The sequence below is a fragment of the Rhizophagus irregularis genome, chromosome 22 (assembly GCF_026210795.1).
Source record: "Rhizophagus irregularis chromosome 22, complete sequence".
Lineage (NCBI taxonomy): Eukaryota > Fungi > Glomeromycota > Glomeromycetes > Glomerales > Glomeraceae > Rhizophagus > Rhizophagus irregularis.
Window position 1 is genome coordinate 904,325 of NC_089450.1, and position 22,530 is coordinate 926,854.

General features: G+C 28.1%; 5 protein-coding genes across 5 annotated transcripts; 3 read left to right on the plus strand and 2 right to left on the minus strand.

Annotated features, from left to right (window-relative positions):
• The first annotated feature begins 2,035 nt into the window (after positions 1-2,035).
• OCT59_014467 (uncharacterized protein) lies at positions 2,036-2,894 on the plus strand. Its single transcript, XM_025329384.2, has one exon. It carries the CDS (start codon positions 2,343-2,345, stop codon positions 2,688-2,690), a length of 348 nt encoding a protein of 115 aa, XP_025170649.1. The 5' UTR covers positions 2,036-2,342; the 3' UTR covers positions 2,691-2,894.
• Positions 2,895-9,247: 6,353 nt separating this feature from the next.
• OCT59_014468 (uncharacterized protein) lies at positions 9,248-9,979 on the minus strand (the record flags this gene model as incomplete). Its single annotated transcript, XM_025311538.1, has 2 exons — positions 9,248-9,438; positions 9,529-9,979. The coding sequence occupies 2 exons, from the start codon at positions 9,977-9,979 to the stop codon at positions 9,248-9,250; spliced, it is 642 nt and encodes a 213-aa protein (XP_025170648.1).
• Positions 9,980-10,395: 416 nt separating this feature from the next.
• OCT59_014469 (uncharacterized protein) lies at positions 10,396-10,707 on the plus strand (the record flags this gene model as incomplete). The annotated part of the gene is made up of 1 exon (XM_066150041.1): positions 10,396-10,707. The coding sequence occupies one exon, from the start codon at positions 10,396-10,398 to the stop codon at positions 10,705-10,707; it is 312 nt and encodes a 103-aa protein (XP_066002253.1).
• A 1,807-nt stretch (positions 10,708-12,514) lies between these two features.
• Positions 12,515-13,042, plus strand: OCT59_014470 (uncharacterized protein; the record flags this gene model as incomplete). The annotated part of the gene is made up of 1 exon (XM_025329383.2): positions 12,515-13,042. One exon carries the CDS (start codon positions 12,515-12,517, stop codon positions 13,040-13,042), a length of 528 nt encoding a protein of 175 aa, XP_025170647.1.
• A 7,332-nt stretch (positions 13,043-20,374) lies between these two features.
• On the minus strand, positions 20,375-21,556 carry OCT59_014471 (uncharacterized protein; the record flags this gene model as incomplete). The annotated part of the gene is made up of 1 exon (XM_025309516.1): positions 20,375-21,556. The coding sequence occupies one exon, from the start codon at positions 21,554-21,556 to the stop codon at positions 20,375-20,377; it is 1,182 nt and encodes a 393-aa protein (XP_025170646.1).
• Between the last annotated feature and the right edge of the window lie 974 nt (positions 21,557-22,530).

Genomic DNA, 22,530 nt, shown 5'->3' on the forward strand with positions numbered 1-22,530 from the left:
TTAAAGTTAAATTTGGTTAAATGGTACGGTCTTATTGCAAGTGCTTGATACGAAATTAGTCTGTAGATTAATTTTAGGCAGTATATTTTACTTTAAATTTATCATGTATCATTTTTTATTTATAATAAATATATAAAGTTTAATAAAGTTTAATAAACAATATATAGCTTTAATTAAAGTCTCATTACCTTAAAAAAAAATAATAATTTTGTTAATGGGGTTTTAAAATATAGGAGTCTAGCTTAATGACCGGTATCACGTGATTTTTTATAATTAAAAATGGTTATAATAAAAGGCAAAAATTCGTGTATATTCAAATCATGGGATACCGGATAAATTACTTATTCGGCACTTCGAGCCGAATAACTATTAAATATTATTTTGCAATAATAATTTAAAAGTCAAATGACGTTGCTTAAATTCACGTGATTGTAACCGGATGCGCCAACAATAATAAACGGTAAAAAATGAACATGAAACGCGTGACATAGATTTATTATATAGAACCTGCTAAAAAATAATAAATTATATTAAAATAATTGAAAATTTTAGCAAATTGTATTAATTGCCAATCCGAATACAAATTGATTAGTAGATCCGTCACAAGTTCTTATATGAATGACGTTGATCGGCACATTTCAACTCCGATTTTGTCCTACATAAGTCATGCTTAATGTAACCATACTTTGCCAATCAATAATGCCAAACGTGAATATGTCACAAAAAAAAATTTTTTTTTCGTTTGTTATAAAATTTAAAGAGTTTACTTTGGAGGAAGTCACCATTCCAGCTCATATTTTAGGTAACTTTACACCAATTATTCGCGAATTTTGCAAATTTTACAAGGTTTTTATGTACTATTATATAATATACGGTATATTCTTGCTTAGATTAACAAAATAATGTTTTAAAAAAAAAGAAAATAAAAAATTTTTTTTTTTGGCAATGTTTTAGTTTACCAGTTTTATAAAACTATACCTAAGTAATGTAACACCTTTTTTAAATGTATTTTTAGGGCATTTATATTACAACAAAACGTTTTCAAACTTGTGCAAACACCATTCAGAAGCAATAGTATTTAATATAAAATGTCCGACGAGATTAATTATAGATTGCCGATATCGCTGAGTGGCGAATCGGCAATTAACATTATTAATTCTAAATTTTTTTTCAAAATGTTGCGGGTATAAAAATATTGCACAGAAATTTTGATATTTTGATAGGTTGATCAACATTATGGACGGTATATTCGCTATATTATATTGTGGTATAAGTACATGTTGAAAAATGTCACGGAAAATCACGTGGCCTTTTCATCACAGGCTCCGCGTTTCAAGTAGTAAAAATCCTATTTGTCAATATTATCTGTCACAACTACTAACTTCAGCTAAAATGTATCCCCTTAAAAACGAAATGTATTGTTCATGTGTAATAAATGTCTAAAAAAGCACCATTTTTCTGATTTATGTCTTATTACAAAAAAACGAAAATTAAACAAAATGGCGCTTTTTTAGACATTTATTACACATGAACAACAAATTTAACACATTTCGTTTTTATAGGGTGTAATGCCGGCTATTTCGTTAAATTTTTGTGAGGTAGTCCTTAATAATATATTTTTTTAGGTTTCAACTTGCTAGTTTCTTATTTTAGTTTAATAATAAAAGTGTCATTTAAGCTGCTTGTAAATTAAATATTTTATTAAATTTGTTCCCGGACAATTTTGTCCACTTTATAATTATCTTAATTCTGGTCGGAATTATTAAGAAATTATATTATATTATGATCATGTGATGTGAATTATTAAACTGTGTGATAAATTGTCAAAATAGATTATGATGTGCCTTAGATTCAGATTAAGCCTCAGATTAAAATCATAATTCATAATTCCATATATGTTAATTATAACGCCCGTTTTATTGTTGATCATTTAAATATAACCATAATTTCATTGAAGCATTGTCTTTATACGCACACAAAAATTGTACGACTTGGCACATATAAATGGGGCAGACTTATGACAGACTTATTCTTCAAAAAATTAGTATCTTTTTTTTTTCAAAGGACAAAAAATCTTATCCTTCATAAAATTCAAAAATTAAAAATTAAAAAAAAATCCACAAAGGGCAGCTTATCCTTTATAGGAATAAGTATTGCTTGACCCGTTTGTTCCAATTTATTTTAAATAATTATAGATATCCTTTGCTTTTCAGTATATTAATAAATATTAGTTCAGTATATTAAGACGACATTTTTAACCGTCTGTCACTTCTTTTTCGTCTTCTATAATAACATATAGAATTTCTTTCAAAAAATCAATTTAAATTCTACTCTGTAACAAAATGGATAATAATCATAATTTTAACCCTACCGACAATGGATTTAATCAGCCACCAAACCAAGATCAAACGGAGAATTCTTATAATAATGGCAGTAACATGGTAAACGATCCGGCTAATATAGCTAGAAATACTAATTTGCCTTCACCAAACCTACCACAATATGCTCCGCAGAATAATGCACCGCCACAACTCAATTTTTCTCAAACGAATCATTCTGGAATCTTTACTTTTAGTATTCCTGGACTAAAAATTATCATTATACCTACTTTATCTCCCAACAATTCTGAAATCTTTACACTTGATATCCCTGATTTCAAAGTCATCATGATCATACTTTCTCTCTCGTAATTAATTTTCCTCAAATGAATCTTTAAATTTGATATATTCATTACTATCTGATTTTCACAAAAATATTAATAGTACCAATTACCAAAGTTAATTATTCCTTATTCTTTTTCCTTTTTTATTATATTTTCTCTCTTGTAAACTGGTATTTCAATGTAAAAGGTTTAACGCAAGCAATAAATTATATTATTTATTTCAGTTAAATCACATTTATTGTTTATGATACTGTAGTATCAAAATGTGAGAATCGTTACACTGTTGTTACAATAGGACGTCGATAGTAAAGTTGAGTATTAAACTATACTATATTTGTTTGCTTTTATTTGGTCTATATTCAGTACGACATTCTACGGAATCATGTATAACAGATAAGACAATAACTTCCTAATAATAACTCCAAATTCTGATATTAAAGTAGTTGAACCAAGAAAAAATAACTTAAATAACTTCCAAATTCTGATATTAAAGTAGTTGATCAGTTTTGTACATTACGTCACATCAAGAAAATAATCAAAGATCTATATTGTCAATGACATGTAACTTATTTGAGAGTAAAAAAAAAACGAATGAATATTATTATATAGATAGATTACTAGTCTTCCTTTAAACTTATACCTACTATTAGAGTCCGTGGTCTGCTATTCTAAGTCTGCTATTATAGGAAATTTCTTAAATTATAATTTATAACGACAATACAAGAGGTAGTACTTAATATCAAAAAGTTTGTAGACATTCTAGTTAGGGAGAATTTAATAATTTGGAATACATATCGGCGGATTTGGTTACTTTGCGTTAAATGCTAAATCTGAAAGATTTTCCGAAAATCACCTGATAGACTCCTGATAAGTTGAGTAAAAATCTACATTTTGCGAAACTTTATAAAGTAGACGCAAAAAAAACCATTTCACTAACAAAAAACCCTGCATAGTAATTTTAGTGTGTATGATTAGAAAGTAAGTATGCTTTAATAAAACAAAATGTAAAATAGAAAATTTATATAGCCACAATAGCTATGAATATTTAAAAGTATTTTTAAAACTCAATGAATATTGTTTAAAAAATTTGTTTTATAAAATTGTCTATTTTTTATATTTTTCAAGTCATATAACTATTTCACTATTTCATTGTACACATCAGAAATTATTGTGTAAAGTGAGATCCATAACAGATATTATCAATATTATCAGAATCATATTTATTATATTTTTGGCTTACAAAGATATCAAAAATTAACACGTTGATTAATCCGCTGATATGATTGCTTAGACGTAAACTTAAAAAATATATTACTCATTACATTGTATGTAATTATTTTTTTCAAATAGCCATACTTAATGGGCACTATATTTAAACTAGTCAAAAAAGGTGTAGACTTATTTTACTTAAGAAAGTTATTGAATAAAAAGGTTGAATATTTATAATAAACTGCCGATCCCGAATTTCTACACGAGCTAGTCGAGCTACCCAAAATCATGTAGATCGCCTCCATTTGCGGATAATGCCGACCAGCATTACATAGTGCCGGCCCTGAAGAAATGCGTAGAGCTGCCCGACCTATTTATATATAACTCGGGTCTCCTGTATAGAAAATAAATTGTATAAAAAAATAATAAAAAGGTCTCTGCTTTTCTCATCAAAATCAAAAAAAAAAATTTTAATTCATAATAATAGATAAGACAACACAATCTAATAAAAATGGTAATCTCAACTTCATTAATAATGGATTTGATGGTGATTTACAATCACAAAAACAACTGATACTCGTTCAGAAAATTCAAATATTAATTACCATAATGCAAATACTCCTTGCGATTATAATAATGGGTATCCCATGATGAACGGTGGCTGGTGTATTCTCGGCACCTTACGCCGATACACCTGCTTATACCGATACACCTGGCAACGTTACTACTTCTGAATTATCTCAATCTTACCCTCTCTTATCAGATTCTCCACATCCTCCACAATAGCAATATAATGGCCAGAATGCAACGCAGTTCATTCAAAATATTTCTTTACTATTTAACTCGCTCAATATGACTCAAATTAACCATACTGAGATCTTCACATTTGAAATTCCCCTACTTTTCCTCTAATGTCAAACGAATCATCCTAGAATCTTTACATTTGACATTCCTGGATCCAAAGTTATTATTATCACACTTTTTTCTAATGATTAATTCCTTTAAATGAAATCTTTATATATAACATTTTTAGGCTTAACTTATTCATTTGATATGTTCTCACAAAATATATTATTCGCATTATTATTATCATAGTATATTGCTTTATTTTTTTTTTATCATCTTTTATTATTTCCTATTTGTAAGATGGTATTTAAACGTTCAAATAAAGTATTTGTTAAACCCAAATCTCATTTTTATGAAAAATATACCGTCAAAACGTCAAATTGTGGTCAATTATTGAAAGAATCATTACGCAGTTGTTACGATAGTTACATTTTTGATCAACTTTACTAGCTTTTCCTTTGGTTGTTTTTTATTGTTGTATTTTATTATTAGAGGATCCACCATCAAAAAATTCTGCGATAAATATGAAAATTGAAAACATCGTTTTTTAATTTGATATCCGGAAACGAAGGACACTATATTTCTGAAAAAAAAAAATTCAGTCACGTGGATAGTACAGGAGTTTCGTCCAAGCCAATTATATTGTACATAAAATAGTATATAGACTTATACAGATGATGTTCTACACTATTATTTATCACGTGCAACAAATCATCATTTGTATTACAATAATTATTTTTGATTTTTTTACCTGAATTAACTACGGTAATTCCAGTGCTTCAGCTTCAGAAATTGCCTTTCTGGTTGCAGCCTCTTTAGCAAAAATTTGAAATTCGCTCTCTTTAAGAGCTAACTTTCTTTCTTCTCCCTATAAAAATTTTTATCCGAATATTTCCGTGGCTTTCGTAAAAGTTCTGTGAAAATGATACATTCACAGATATCCGTGTTAGAGAGATGAAAATTTCCATGATTTAAAGGCTATAAATTCCATGACATTCACGGAAAAATCATGGAAATATAAAACATTTTTTAAAGAGTCTATATTAATATCATAATTTTCGGTATTATGTTCAATGACTTCGCATTGTACTATACAGATTGTGCATTTCTCTTTGTTGTAAACCTTCAGCTAATTGAATTAATTGGTAAAGGTTAGTTTTACCGTTTAATTAATTTTATCATTTAAATAAAAAAAGAAAGGAAAAAAATGAGAAAATAATAACTTTTGTATTCCGTCTTAATAAATTTGACATGACGAATACCACTAATTGCGTCTACAGTATATGAAGATATTTTCTTTCATTTTCATTTATATATATATATCGTAGTTTACTAAAATAAAGGTTACTATCGGTACTGTAGAAATTAAGAATTATCGGAATTACATCATCAAATCACGTGACATTTAGAATTCGAACGGTACAAGTTTTTTTCTCTTATATGTACCGAAAGATTATCACACAACTATACAGTTATACTGAATTTTTATACTTCAGACCATTATTTGATTAAAAAAATTGTATATATTTATTTAAAGACGAGGTGAGAAAATTTGGAAGAATAAATATGAAATGTCATTCTACAACCAAAAAAATTCAGAATGATTCAATATAATTAATAAATATATCAACCCTTTACATTTGAAATACTGAGAAAGAGGAGATATAATAAAAATAAAAAATAAATAAAAAGAATGCCATACCGCACTGTTTTTAAGATAGTCCGGGTATAATACAAAATACCTGGTTTTAAAAATTGTATAATACTCGGGGTACATCTTCAATATGCTGATTTTATGAAATTAAATAAATCCACATATCATATTACAAATTTGATATGTTAAGACGAATATTTTAAGTGGGAGATATTCTCAAAAGGGGTATCTTAGCAGTGCGGTACTGTAATAAAAATAAATTATGATGATTTTAGTACGTACAAAAATATTTCAAGTAACCATATTCGATGAATAATTTAACAGAGTTGATAATTTGAACCTGAGAATATCAACTATTAATTATTGAAAAGAAGTGTGATAATGATAACTTTGGATCCGGGAATATCAAAAGTAAAGATTTCAGAATGGTTCGTTTGAAAAGAGGAAGCCATTGGAGAAAAAGTAGGTATAACGATAATTTTGATCCCAGGAATTTCAAATGTAAAGATTTCAGATTGTAAATTACTGTTAAATCCATTATTAATAAAGTTATTATTATTCATTTTTAATAGATTTACAAATTATGTTTGTTATTATATCTATTATTTATGAATTAAAATATCTTCTTAGTTGCGAAACAGAGACTTTTTATAATTATTTTTTTATACAATTTATTTTCATAAAATGCAACTTTTTTTAAAAAATTTTCAGCCTACATGCATGGTCAGTTATTGAACTAGTCTATTTATATATATGGATCAACTTTGCATACGCCCACGCCAAAGTAGTTCCATTACCTTAAAAGTGATTCCATTGTTTTCAAAGTATTTCCACAAAATATTTATGATTTCCTATTTTTCGTAAGATCATCATTAACTCCTTAATTATGATTTGTAATACCTTTTTCGTAATGATCTACTCAATCCTATACCTTTCGGATCAATAATTATCCTTAAATCATGTGACTAATAGTTTAAAGTCTTTTCGGACCAATTATCCTTGATTCACCTGATCAATAGTTTAACGACTTTTCGGTCAAATTATAAATACAACTAAAAATAAATTAAAATTTTATATACTAAGATTAAATATAATACTGCGCCCCACAATTAATAAATTTACTATGTATACTACGGCATTACACTATCAATGCAAAATTAAAATTAATTTTTTGATCATTTGTGTAAATCAATTTCCTCTGATAATCCTCGTTCAATTTACTAAGGATATCGAGGATTAAAATTGTGTTTATGTTTCGTCAACAATTTAATATTTATTACATACAATAAATGTAGTTATACTATATTTTTATTTCAAATCATATATTTTGATTAAAAAACTTTTCTTTTGAACCATTGATGTTATCCCTCAGAAATTGTTAATTTTTTATCATTTTATCCAAAATTAGTTTCAATAAACTAATTAAATTCATATAAATATTTTATTTTAAAAATTATATAGTTTGTAAATTTAACGTCATTTTCAAAATGGTGAAAAAAAGAATACCAGATTGTAAGTCAATTACTGAACAAATACCAGTCATTAATATTTAATCATAAATTAATAGGCTAAACAACATTAAAACGCTACTTACTTAGTAGTCATTCACTACGCTCTTGATAATAAGTAATAGTTATTTCACGGGGAACTATGGATATCAATGATTTTCACGGCGCATGATACTTAATTCGTGATCCGCAAATAAAGTAGAGAGTCCTATATCAAAAATCGGGGTAATTATATAATAGCGTAGAATCTGACGTCATGGCAAACCAAAGTACTAATTGTTAAAATATAATATAAAAACTAAGTTTATTGCCATCAAATTATGTTATTTGGCTTACTTTTTATTGAAAGTCCGGTAAATTTTTTGAGCACTATAAATGACTTACTTATAGGCTTAAAGGTAAAAAATGCCTTATTTTTAACGTTGCGAATAATGGATTTTTACTTTTAGGCTCATAGGAAAGTTATTTCTAATTATTGAAAATTTTACCGGACTTCCAGTAAGAAGTTAGCCAAATGGTATAATTTTATGCTAATGGTTTTAGTTTTTACATCATATTTAAAAAATTCGTACTTTAATTTGCCGCGTCTTCAGATTCCGCGCTATTATATATTACTATATATAACTTAACCCCGGTTTTTAATAATTAGATTCTCTACTTTTTACGCGGATCACGAATTAAGTAATAACGTTTCACACCAATGCAAATAGTAACCATTGTAATTACTTCATCACCTAAAGCAATCCACTTGAAGACTAATTTTTCCATTAGTTATCGAATATGTTACAGATAACTTGTAAACTCAATTTCAATAACGGAACGAATCTTTTAGTAGTAATAACTTTCATATGTAATATTATGGAAATTTAGTAAATGCGTTATTGTATGTATAGTAGTTTTTTATTTTATACAGTATAATTTTTTATCTATGCTGTATAATTACTTCGAATCTTAATATTTAAAGTCAAATTTTTAACCCAAATCTTAACCCTAATCCTAGCCATTTTTATGGCAATCAGATAATATATCTCTAATCAATTTTAGCGTAACTTTGAATCCGCGGTTATCGAGAATATTTTGAAGTCGAGGGATCAAATCACGTTCTAGTTGCAGCACAATGACACTAAATTTTTTTGAGTAATCGATTGGGAATCTATAAAACTTCGCATCCCCTAATTCTAACCCGATTAATAGATTTAGTTCTTTCTTTTCACTTGCTGATTTATGAAGACAATTTCGGATTCGTCGGAAAAGCATCCGAATATGCACCAGCCGCATTTAGATGCATGTTTAACATAATTTGATTGCAAATTTCGTGTTCTATAAAGAATAAATTTTTATTAAAGCCCATTCTCTAATATAAATCAACTATTTTTGCAATAGCCTGTTCAATAAACACAGCAAGATATGAAGTCGCACTCTTGCGGTCATTGCAGTATCCTCATCCGGTAAACTTTCCTTCGACTTTAATTTGAAAGTATTCTCATTCTTAAGTTTGGTAAATCCCTCTATACCTTCATTGTTATCTTCTGCTGTTTCACCCTCGTTGTATTTAGTGACTGAAACAATATCAGATTAGCATTTGAGATTGATGTGCCTTTTTATATCACAAGATAAGAAATTAATAACTTGATATCGATGTGACAAACTATTACAGTTTGACTTTTTCGGAAGGACAACTTCGATATCTAGAAGGTCTTCGGAGATATTCGCACCCTTGAGAAGGTCCTTCAACTTTATCTTATCATACCCTGCTACCTTGAAGTGACTGAGGCGCAGCGCCAAAAATTTGGCGTTAAACTTTTCGAATTTCTGCCATTCTAGCTTCTTATCTTGTCGAAAAGCAGGATTATCGGATGCTTTAACAAGTCTAAAGTTCTCACGTACTTCCGAAGTCGCTGATGCTGATTTGAAAGTAAGAATTAAAGTTGACATAATTAATATTAAGTAGGTCCAATTTTTTGCCAATCTCAATTGAATCCTTTTCTTCAAGAAAGCGTAACGGAAGTCGAAGTGGTTTGTGCGAAGAGCTCCAGAGGTTTCCTCAATTGTTCCGGATAGAATAGGTACGAAAAAAAGGTTTTTAGGTGAAGAACACATGATTCTTCCAATGGATTTGATTAGAATATTGCTGTCATTTTGCGATCTCTCTTTCTTCCCTTTAAACTACAAATCAAATATTAACATTCTTTATTTTTCGATTTCTTAAAATATTACTTTCAGGGAAGCTTATTTTAAGAATAATTTCAAAAAGTATTCCTAAATAGCGTCAATACTACAAATGTACGTCAAAGAAGAATGAAATAATTTCACTTTTCCTAGATAGTAGGTTTGTCTTTCTGCTTTCTCTTATAATTTGAAAAAAAATTATTCTATTTCTCAGTTTTTTTTTACCGGACATAGGAACCTAGTATGTAATAATATAGGGACTCTCCACTTTTTCATAAAATATAAAACCATTAAATCTTTTTGAAGACTATTGAACTTTCAAAAGGAAATACTGACATTTAAAGAAAATGGAAGTATGTGCACAATTTATAATTATGTGCAATAAGGGCATATTAGTTTGTGTTCCCCACTTGCTGGCTGTAGGTTGCACTTTTGAACTAAGTATACTTGCTTGGGATACATCATTCCTTCTTCGAGTGGATACTCCTGTACTGATCACTTTAGGATGGCTCAGTTACTATGTCTTCCTTGTAATAGTAAAAGAATATTGGGAGTTAGCTCTATATAATGTCACAGGCAGTCCTTGTAGATCAATGGTAAACTTCTTGTCTGATTCACATGAACAGGCATTTTATCGATGTTTTTGTCAAATATTGTAAGCTCTTCTGTTCCCAATTTTTTTTCTTACATCTTCGCGAGAATCGGGCCCAAAAAACTATGTATTATGTGTATTTTGCATATTTGCATATAAAAAAACTAATGAGGTAAATATTAAAATAAATTTGGCGTAAATCCACATTAAATATAATACTAGGGAATTAAAAGAAGGGGAAAAAAGAACGGAGTCAAACAAATTATTCATCACTACTATTAACACTATTAAATATCATCCATAATTTTTCCAAATCCCTATAAAAACGAAATGTGTTGAATTTGTTTTATATTTGTGCTCATGTGTAATAAATATCTAAAAAAGCACCATTTTATCCGATTTATGTCTTATTACAAAAAAACAAAAATTAAACAAAATGGTGCTTTTTTAGACATTTATTACACATGAGCACGAATTTAAAATAAATTTAACACATTTCGTTTTTATAGGGAATATCGTCACACTTACTTTTTTTACCCGCTACTATTGATAACTTTTCAAATATCTTTATTTGGAAATATTAAAGATTTCAACGAAAAGAGTTAAGAGTTTCGATTCATATAATAAAATGTTTAAACCATATCAATGAGACCTCGTGAACCAAAACAAAAGACATTATCATGTTTTTCATATGAATGAGAATAAAAAATCGATCTTCCGAAAATCGGATATGTTAAAGTTATTTAATATTTATTTATTGTTTACGTTTATTTAATTGCTATTTTATTATCATTTTATTATATTATCATTTTTATTACTATTTACTTACTACTGTATTTTTTTTTTTAGAGTTCATCTCAGAAAAAATTGTTGTTATGTTCTATATAAAAAGGTTAAATTTAATTTTTTTATCTTTCATTTGTTTCTTTATCAGAAAATGTTACATGTGACTTTATTTTTTCCTTTAAAGATCTGAAATTGGTAAATAGACCCTGTTTGGAATCATAAATTATTATTATGATATTTGTGTTGCGTTTGTGTTTTAAAGATGAGGTCGATTAGTTTTAGCATTTGGGAAAGAAAAAAACTTAATTTTTTTTTTTGATTGATGTACGACATTAAAGGTTGATAAATGAAAATTAAACGAAAAAAAAAATAAGGCTGATAAACGGGTTCAATAATCAAATTTAGTTATGTTAAAGTTTTAAGATACAACATTCAATTAAATTTTTTAGAATCACCTGTATAACGGATGACAAATAAAAAGATAAATTTTCTACTCTTATTTTTGTAGAGAATAGGAACGCGTCTAGTTTTACTATAAGAGAGTACATCTGTCAAACTGCAATACGTTAGTCATAATGGAACACGTCTATCAAACTGAACTTATTACGTCCGTAAATAATTACGTCCATCTGTGCTATAATTTTCCCAATATAACTATTGTTTTCAAGAATGATATGTGTGTTTATAAATACTGTTGTAAAAAAAAAAAATGAAGATTAAGTAAACAATAAATAATATGTAATACACAATGCACATTGGCCAATTTACATTAGTATTACAAATTTCGAATATAACATTAATTCCTATTGGTTCAATAGCGCCGCCGATCATAGACACATGAGAAATATCACATTAATTCCTGTTGGTCTAAAAACGACGCCGATCATATTGTTACATGAGAAATAAACAAACAACAAAAAAGCAATAACAAAATTTTAAAACTCGGGGAAAATAAAAAAGTTTTGAGAGAAAAATTATTGAAAAAAAATAAATATAAAAAGACTGTTTTTATCTCATCAGAACCATGAAAAAAAACAATTTAATTCATAATAATAGACAAAACAACACAATTTATAAACTTTATTAAAATGGATAATAATCTCAACTTTACTAATAATGGATTTAATAGTGATTTACAATCACAAACAACTGATTTTCGTTCAGAAAATTCAAATATTAATTACCATAATGCAAATACTTCTTGTGATTACAATAACGGGTATCCTATGGCGAACGGTGGTGCTACTGGTGTATTCCCGGCTTCTTACACCAATACACCTGCTTACACCAATGCATCTGGCAACGTTATTATTTCTGATTTGTCTCAAACTTATCCTAACGCTTCATCAAATTCCTCACATCCTCCACAATATAATGGGCAGAATGCAACGCAGTTCATTCAAAACAATTCTTCCTTATTTAACTCGCTTAATACGACTAATTCTTCTCAAATTAACCATTCTGACATCTTTACATTTGACATCCCCGGAATCAAAATTATCATTTTACCTACTTTTTCTCCGATGACTTATTCTTCTCAAGCGAACCATTCTGAAATCTTTACATTTGAAATTCCCGGGTCTAAAGTTATCATTATTACACTTTCTTTCCAATGATTCAAATGGCCTATTGTTGAAATCTACATTTTTCAGGTTCAAACATATCTATTCTCTCTCCAACTATAGATATCCATCGAATATGGTTACTTGAAACTCATAAAACATATTACGATACTCATTAATAATTTCATAGTTTATTTTTATTATTCTTTTTTATTTATTTTATTCTTTATTATCTCTTCTTTTTTCTCTTTAAATAAAACTGTTATTTCAAATGCAAAGGGTTGATACTGTGGTAGAATTTAAACTTCCAACAAATAAAATATTTATTAAGTCATATAAAAGAAACATTTTACCGAAAATTTCTTTTTTACATTTTTCAATAAAAATTTTTTTTTTAATCAAAAATGTAATTATAACAATGCATACAGCATTATAATTTATTTATATAAATATTAAATTGTTGACGAAACAACCGCAGCCTCGGTGTACTATATTAGAAAGTGCACGTTTATATTACAAAATTTGTGTTTACGTAGGTCATTTAACTTTATCCAATCTGTTATCACCGGCTGGGCTTTGACATATTCCGATATAACCAAATAATCGACCATAAGATCATACTAAATTATAAATGCTACCAAAAGAAAGTGGTAAATAATAAACCAAATCAAGTAAGTTGCAATTACTTTTATGTACTGTATATATTTTTAACCATTCGAAAATAAAATATTTTTTATTATTTTATCAAAAAAATTTGAACCTAAAAATAAGAGAAACATATTATACATATCAATTTGAGTTTAAAAATTAATTTTACCAAAAAATTCACAATTCGACACTCAACACTTTTGCTTCCGTGGTTCTTAATTTGTAAGCCAAAACTTCATGAATGTAATAAGGCCCTTTCTAACGCTTCTCCAGTTTCTTCTTTTCTCATAGTTGACTTTTTAAAAGCAAAATCAAATTTCCCTTCTTAAATACTCCCTGATCTAAATTTGCAAATCGAAGTTTTTGTTAAGTCTTAAAAAAAAATTTTATATTTTTACTATCATGACGGGTGAGAATTTATTAAAAATTGAACAAAACTTTTGAAAAAAGAAAATTAAAAGCCGGGTTATTGATGAAATTTTTATATTATGAAAACCATAAAATTATGTTTAAAAAATTTTTCATGCTAATAAAACTAATATACACTATATTTTTTAATTGTTCATCTTAGTTTTAAGTCATAGAGGTCATGAAAAATTGAAAATAAATATAAAATATTTTTATTTGAATATATAAGTAATATATAACTTCAGCCAGAATTAAGATTCTTTGTAATTCTGGCCAAAATTAATAATAAAAACTTAATCCCTGCATTTTTTTTTTTTTACTTTCTTATATTTCTTAATCAAGGGCGTCAAAATAAATAAATAATACACCTCATTAAATACCACATGATCGAAATTCATAACAAATGCTGTTTACCAAGCATGGAATTTCATTGTCTCAAGAATTTATTTAATAATTTAATTGTTAAGTTAAATTATGATAATACTAATTTTTTAAGCGAAGAGTGAAAATTAATAGATAAAGAAATTGATCAAGCAAATTTAATTAGTTCCATGGGTTTAATACCAGAATTTAGAAAAGAAAGAACTAAAAAATTAATTGAAGGAGAAAAGTTAATGCTTTTTGAACAATAATTTCTAGCACTAATGAATTATTGGCTTGTTTTTGAGATTATGCAGATTTTAAAAACTCTGTTACTTTTATTAATGATTTTTACTTTTGAAAGAAAAAGATGTAAATTTAAAAGGTATTGTTCCTTTTAAAGATTCTTTTAAATCTATTGAATTTATAAATGTGTCTTTTTTTATGATACAATTTCAAAAGAAAAAAAAAGTAATAGAAAATTATGTTTATATTTCGCGTTTAAATGCGTTTAAATGCACGTATTTCTTTACTGTTTTCTTTTGAAAAATTATTCTTTTTTCTTCCAACTACAATTATAATCCGTACATACACATACTATAAAATCATACAAAACTATACATACTCTTACAAATAAATTCATTTGATTAAAAAAAACGAACTCTTTTTTTTTACGCATTAATGCATCATATGCATCATATGCATTAATGCGTCAAAATATTTTGAAACTCTTCCATTAACTCTTTTTTCTAAAGTGAATCAAATTTGTTTACCTAAAAAAAAGCAGGGTAACTGGGTAACCTAAGACACTAGACTCATTATCACCCCACATTCACCTCATCTATTATCTCGTCATTCATATGTTATAGTTGTAAGCTACTAAAATTGGAACACAATTCTTTTCGATCGGATGTTCCACATTTTTTTTTTTTGTGATATTACCGTATGTTTTATAAAAAGCGACTTATATCCAATTTGTAAAGAGATTGATAGAATTGACCTGTCTAAAAACCTTATTTTTTTTTCACTTTATTCTAATTACCAAATAATTTTAAAATATGAAATGAAATTTTTTTTTAAGAAAATTCTTTTGCAGATCAAACCATTTAGAAGATGATGTTTCAAAATATACTATACCACAGTGGTGATTACATGATGATTTTTACGCCAAAAAGATTACTTTTTTGATTATGAAAACATTGAGTAAACAACAATTTCGAAACGATACCACTATACTACTGGGCGTGTATGATGGATGGATGGATTGATGGTTGATGGTCATGTAATATATTATTAATGAATGTAAATATACATCAAATCTTGAATTCAAAAAAAAAAGTTGTCAAAAATAAATGCGTTGTCCGTGACACTCGTTATGGAAAGCCGCCATGGTCAAAAGTGCGTAGCAAAACATAGCGTGTATACGCTATGTTTTGTAGCGCGTATACGTTATATTTCACGGTGGGTTACCCTGTTCTGTCTGTTTCAGGGTAACCTGTTGCAAAAAATAGCGTTTAATACGCTATATTTCATGGCGTTATATACGTTATATGTTATGACGGGTACCCGTTATAAGAAACGGTGGGTACCTGTTATAAGGAACGGTGGGTACCTGTTATAAGGAACGGCGGGTACCCGCTATAAGAAATGGCAGGTACCCATTATAAGAAATGGCAGGTACCCGCTATAAGAAACGGCGGGTACCTGTTATAAGAACTGGCAGTCAGCATATTAACTTTTGATAAACATCAATAATGATAATTATTTATTTAATGAAATTTTATTTGCAAATATTAAAATTTAAGTCACACATTTACGATTTTAAAGAAAAAAATCACCATATTTATTTTTATTGAAGTGTACAAATAAAAGAAACAATAACAATAAATAAAAAAGATAAGTAGCTAATAAAAAAATGAAATAACAGTGGAGTAATGGAAAGTAATAGAAGATGAAAGGGAGTAAAAAAGAGTAATGAGAAGTGATAGGAAACAAAAAGGAGAAATAGGACATAATGAGAGATGAAAAGGAGTGATGGGAGACGAAAAGAATGATGGGAGACAAAGAGGAGTGATGGGAGATAAAAAGGAGTGATGGGAGACGAAGAGAAGTGATGGGAGACGAAGAGGAGTGATGGGAGACGAAAAGGAGCGATGGGAGATGAAAAGAAGTGATGGGAAGATGAAGAGAAGTAAAAATTTATTAAAATTGTAAATTTAATAAAAAATTTTCCAATAAATTTTCAATCAATTTTTTATAAATATTTTCAATAAAACTTTCTATTAAGATTTCTAAACAAAATTCTCCATCAAAAAAATAAAAAAATTTTTCAACAAACAATTCTCTAATGAATTCTCAATCAAAAAAAATATCCCGATTAAAGAAAAATTCAAAGATTCTTACCACCTATTAAAAAAAATTCTCAAAAGAATTTCTATACCAAAAAAAAAACTTCTCTCCTATTAAAAAAAAAATCTTTACCGAAATTCTCTATCAAAAAAAATCTCCCTGTTAAAAAAATTTACACTAACGAAATTATTTATATCAAAAAAAAATTCTATGATGAAATTTCTATCAAAAAAAAAAATTCTCAGCGAAATCTATTTAAGAAAATTCTTTAATGAAATTCTCTATCAAAAACAATCCCCCTATTAAAAAAAAATTCTCTAATAAAATTCTCCGTCAAAAAATACTTTCACCTATTAAAAAAATTCCCAAAAGAAATTCTTTATCAAGGAAACCTCCCTCAATTAAAAAAAAATTCGTAATGAAATTCTCTATCAAAAAAATTTCACTTGTTAAAAAATTTTCTAACGAAATTATCTATCAAAAAAAAAATCTTCTCTATTAAAAAAAATTCTTCAAATAATTTTCTACAAAAAAAAAAAATCTCAAATAATTCTCTATCAAAAAAATCACTCCTGTTAAAAAAAAATTGCTCCAACAAATTAAATATACGTCAAAAAAAAAAAAATCTTATTAAAAAAAATTCTCCAATGAAATTTCTATCAAATAAAAGTTTTTAACGAAATTATCCATCAAAAAAAAAACTCAGAAATGTCCCTATCAATGAAAGAAATTTTCTAACAAAATTTTTTATCAAAAAAAATCTTCTTATTAAAAAAATTCCCAATGAAATTCTATCAAACAAAGCCTTTGCCTATATTAAAAATAAAAATTCTCTACAAAATTTGTTTATAAAAAAAAGCCAATAAAAAAAAAATTTTTTTAAAAAAAAATTAAATGGCGGGTACCCGATATGTGAAACGGCGGGTACCCGATATGTGAAGCGGCAGGTACCCGATATGCGAAGCGGCGGGTACCTGATATGTAGAACGGCGGGTACCTGATATTTGAAACGGCGGGTATTCGATCCCTTAATAATTTAAAATTTGGTCCAAAATAAATTAATAAACCGTTATAATATAAAGCGCATACGCGTTAAATTATGTAGCGTATACGCGTTGCTTTTTATGGCGGGTTACCCCTGAAATTGACAGGTTAACCCAACAGAACAGGGGTAACCCGCCGTGAAATATAACGTGTATACGCTACGTTTTGTAGCGTGTACACGCTATATTTTGCTACGCACTTTTGACCACTACCGCTTGCCATACACTCGTATGTATGCAAAATGCAATTTTTTTTTACTGCGGTGATGCGATGATGTCACGATGTCATGCTTTTTTTTTAAAAAAAACTTTTTAGGTTTAAAAATTTTAAAAATTAAAATTAAAATTAATTAATCATTTAACACTTTAAAGATTTTCCGTTTAAAGAACAATGTGGTTTAACGTGGTTTGAATGGATGTTTATTGGATGATAAGGTGATTTACGAAAAATATATAACAATGTATTATATTATTATTATTATTATTATTTTCAGTATATATTTACCTCTTTTGGTATATTTACTTATTTTTTCAATACTAAAGCATACTAAAAACATATTCATTTTAAAAAAAAATCCCATTGTTTTTTAAATTTGACATAACAATGTCGTAGCATGGTTCATGGTTTATTATTTAACAAAGTGATGTCATTTTATTAATAATCAACATCAGGGACTATTGTTATTTTTGAATAAAATGGTAAACAAATATGTAAATACTTGTAAATACAAACCCCAATAATGGGGAAAAATATTATAAATATTATAATACATTTTTTTCAGTTTGTTTATTCGTTATTATAATACATACATAACATTTGATCAAAAGAATGAATCATATTATCATATTTGATCATATTTTGATCAATAACATAATTAAAAATCAATGATAGTTTGAATAAAGAAAAAAAAATGTTTACACAAATAAAAATGCTTTGTAAATAAATAAATAAATATATAAATAAACATTTAGAAAATCAAAAAGAAATTTGTAATTTATTAATTTATTTACTTTTTTACGTTTATTTACACTTTACGGTTTTACGATTTAAAAGAAAAGTTTTTGTAATTTTGCAGTTTTTGGGATTTTTGCAGTTTTGCTATAAAACACTTTCCAAATTTTCCAAATTAGAGTAATGGAAAACCTTAATTAGGATAAATGTTTGAACTCTGAACAATAAATATTTAACTTGATAATTAATGATATGATAACAACGATAATAAATGATAATCTTAAGAAAAAAAAGAAAAAAAAATTTTTTTTTAAAAAAAAAAATTAACCGAGAAAAGTCAGAAAACAATTAGCCGAGAAAAACAAGAAATTCTTAAAAATTCTTAGAATCAACCATGGAATTGTTTATGTTGTTAAACTTGAAAAATTAAACTGGCGTACACGTAACTTGTACACGCTAATGACAAAATATACAGTATTAATAATATTAACTAATAATTTTATTAACAAGATTAAAGAAATTTTATTATGAAAAAAAAAAGTCATATTATATCATTATAATAATACAATAATCGAAATTGATAACATCCATATGACATCCATATTCCATATTTCCATGATATCCATAAAGTCTTCATTGAAACTTTATTCACTTTTAATAAAATTAAATAATGCAACAAATATTCTTTTTTATAACTCTTTTCTGATTAGTTAACTTAAAAATATTTTCGCATATTACATATTTTTCACAATGTTCTTACATTATAATTTTTATAATTATAATTATTTAAAAGAAATCTCTTTTAGTAAAAAGGTCTTTTTAAGAAAAATGCACATGTTCTTGTATATGTAGGAACTCGGACTTTGTTGAAAATTTTTTTTTAAAGTTTTTAAAATTAAAATCATCCAAATATAGAACCAACAAATAATAGCCCTATGGCCTACTAAGATTATAATATTACCAAGAATTGAATTAAAATTTCTGATTACCCCATTGGCAAGTGTTACCATAATAAAAATGGTTCGATATACCGGAACACGTGACGATTCACAATTTTAAACCAATAAAATTACAGTATTTTCACGTGATACAGATAATCTCATTTTTTTGAGCAACATGATAATTTTTTTTTTATAAAAAAATTATTTCAGATAGTAAGAAAAAGCAAAATTTTTTTAAGTTTTGGTAAATTTCAGTGTATAAAATTTCTCAAATAATGTTTTAAATAAAAATAATCTAAATTTTCAATGTTCGTCGCAACATGTCGCACAAATAAAAACTTGATATAACGGAATTTCATGTGATTTATATATAAAATCCGGTATATCTGAATTTTTTGATATATCGGAAGTCTCGATATACCGGATATTTTTACTGGAACGGATGGTTCCGTTATATCGAATTTCACTGTGTATATCCAACGAAATTGATCGGAACAAATTAATTCTATGAATAGTAATTTGGCGGAAAGCATGCTACACGTTATACAATTTTAAATATGTGGATTTTTTATAGATTTATAAAATCACTATTTTACAGATTAAATAAGTCGTAATTTACAAGTGTAGAATAGCCCAAGGTTGCAAAAATAATGTGACATATTCTTAAGTATTAAATATTTCGTGATTATTTAGCAATATGAGCAATTGCAATCTGTTCGCCCACGCGATAATGCTTGTGTTTGCCAGCAAGTATTTTAACTTTGCTCTGCGCTTGGAACAAGAGAACAATGTCAGACCCACCAAACTGGAAATAAGATATCTCATCCCCTTTCTTCACTTCTTCCTCTTCCTTAACGGAGAGGACCACAGAAGACACCTGACACATACCGATTGGTAAAACAGCCACTTTCCCAACTTTTGGTGAATCAATCACAATTAGACCGCGAGCCTGGCAGAATTGATACCCTGGAGAGTTCGGAGCATAGAGTGCTCGAGTAGGAATGAGTCTATATTTGTCGTTAGAATGTTTTTTAACATTAACTTCAAGATAGGTCTGACCTGGAATGACTTTGGCTTCTAGCACTTTGCCATCGACAGGAGCATGCAGACGATGATAGTCGTATGGTGCGAGAAATGCGTGCATAAATTTCCCTCCGCCAAAGTCATTTGCGTACTTACTGTTTGCAAGTAACTCGCCAATGGTCCAAGGTAGGCCTTTCAAATGTACAATTGAATCAGCATTGATATTCCAAGAGCCATCGAAGGTTGAGTCTGCGGCACTCACGATAATCGCTGGGTTGGAGGGACCGTCAATGGGCCGGGTTCCTGGCAAGAATTTTCGCGCGAAAAATTCGTTGAAAGAGTGCCCTAACCAGCCTCCTGGAGGAGGCGGGTAGTCATCAAAGTTGTAGTTTTCTGCAGTACGAAAAGTCTCTAGAGATTCTTCGGTAAGTGATTGAGGTGTATCGAGAAATTGTCCCATGGCTTTGGCAAAATCGATTATCCATTCGGATAGCGCCGTCAACGGCGGTGGTGGGTACGATGAAGGCTTAATGGGTGACTGAAAATTTATAACCGATTTCTGATCGAGGACAAAGTACATCGTGCAAAGCATATTGTAAACGAAAGTTCCTGTTTCATTCTCTTTGGGCACCCACAATACCAAGTAATTAAGAAAATTGTAGTAATCGATCAAACTGCCAATATTACGCATATTTTCGACGCCTGTCTTTTGAGCGTTATAGACCGCCTCCTCAAATTTATCCTTCCAGTTATTGCCATCAATTAAGTCCTTCAGACTTTTAACAATAGGTTGATAGGCATCAGGAGTCTGACTAGGGAAAGGCCCCAAAGATTTCTCAGTCATGTTTTTCCGAGATATAATGTCGACGGACTTGTTTACGCGAAGTTGTTTGTAGGAATCAATAAGATCCAAATACGTTCAAAGGCAGAGTTCAAAGATTTTAATATTTAGTGATAACTCAAAAAATACGAAATTGCTTCTCATGTAAAAATTAAAAATAATTAATAAAAAACGTCTCGGTGCCAAATACTAACAATTATATCTTTTAATATTGTCATAATTTAGTAATTATTATAACCTCAAATTTTTTTTATCAAAAAGGTTAAACGTAAATTTTTCTTTAAAAAAAGCAAACATATTATTATATCTTTTGTTTTTATTGAATTGTCCTAATTTAGTAATTATTATTTTAATATTGCATATCATTTTAGGACGAACTTTAAAAAAAGTGGCGTAATAACAATTACCCTAAATAGTGCTTCAAGACCGGTCTACAAACCGGTTTAAACCGGTTTGGCCTAAAGAAACCAAGACCGGTTTAACTAATTTTTCCTTTTTAGGTAGATTGAAACCGGAAACCGGTTTAAAATCTTATTACAGAGAATTTTTTCAAACCGGTCTCGCAAAAGTATCATTCTTGATAGACATGAGGTATTATTCTTGATAGACTTTACTGTAAAATATATTATGATATATTATGCATATCAAGATTCTCCTGCATATCTATCAAGAATGATATTTTTGCACCGGTCTCTGGTTAAACCGGTCTGAAACCGGAGACCGAAAACCGGTCTTGTCTTGAAGCACTACACCTAATTTCATGTAACACATTTCGGCTGCTAATTTAACCGCCATTAAGTGAAACAACTTGGTTGTCAAGCACTTTTCAATTTTTTTTATTCCAAACTAAACAAGTTTATTATTACGACGGAGATCATCATTTTTAATTACTGAATCGCAATGACGTAAAAGTATTTAAGTATGTGATAACATCATTAGTTTATTTCGTAATATCTTTGAAAAATTCGCGTTCCATT

Bases quoted from the DNA above. Each gene is read 5' to 3' on its own strand.
- OCT59_014467 (XM_025329384.2), top strand. From the start codon at position 2,343: ATGGATAATAATCATAATTTTAACCCTACCGACAATGGATTTAATCAG.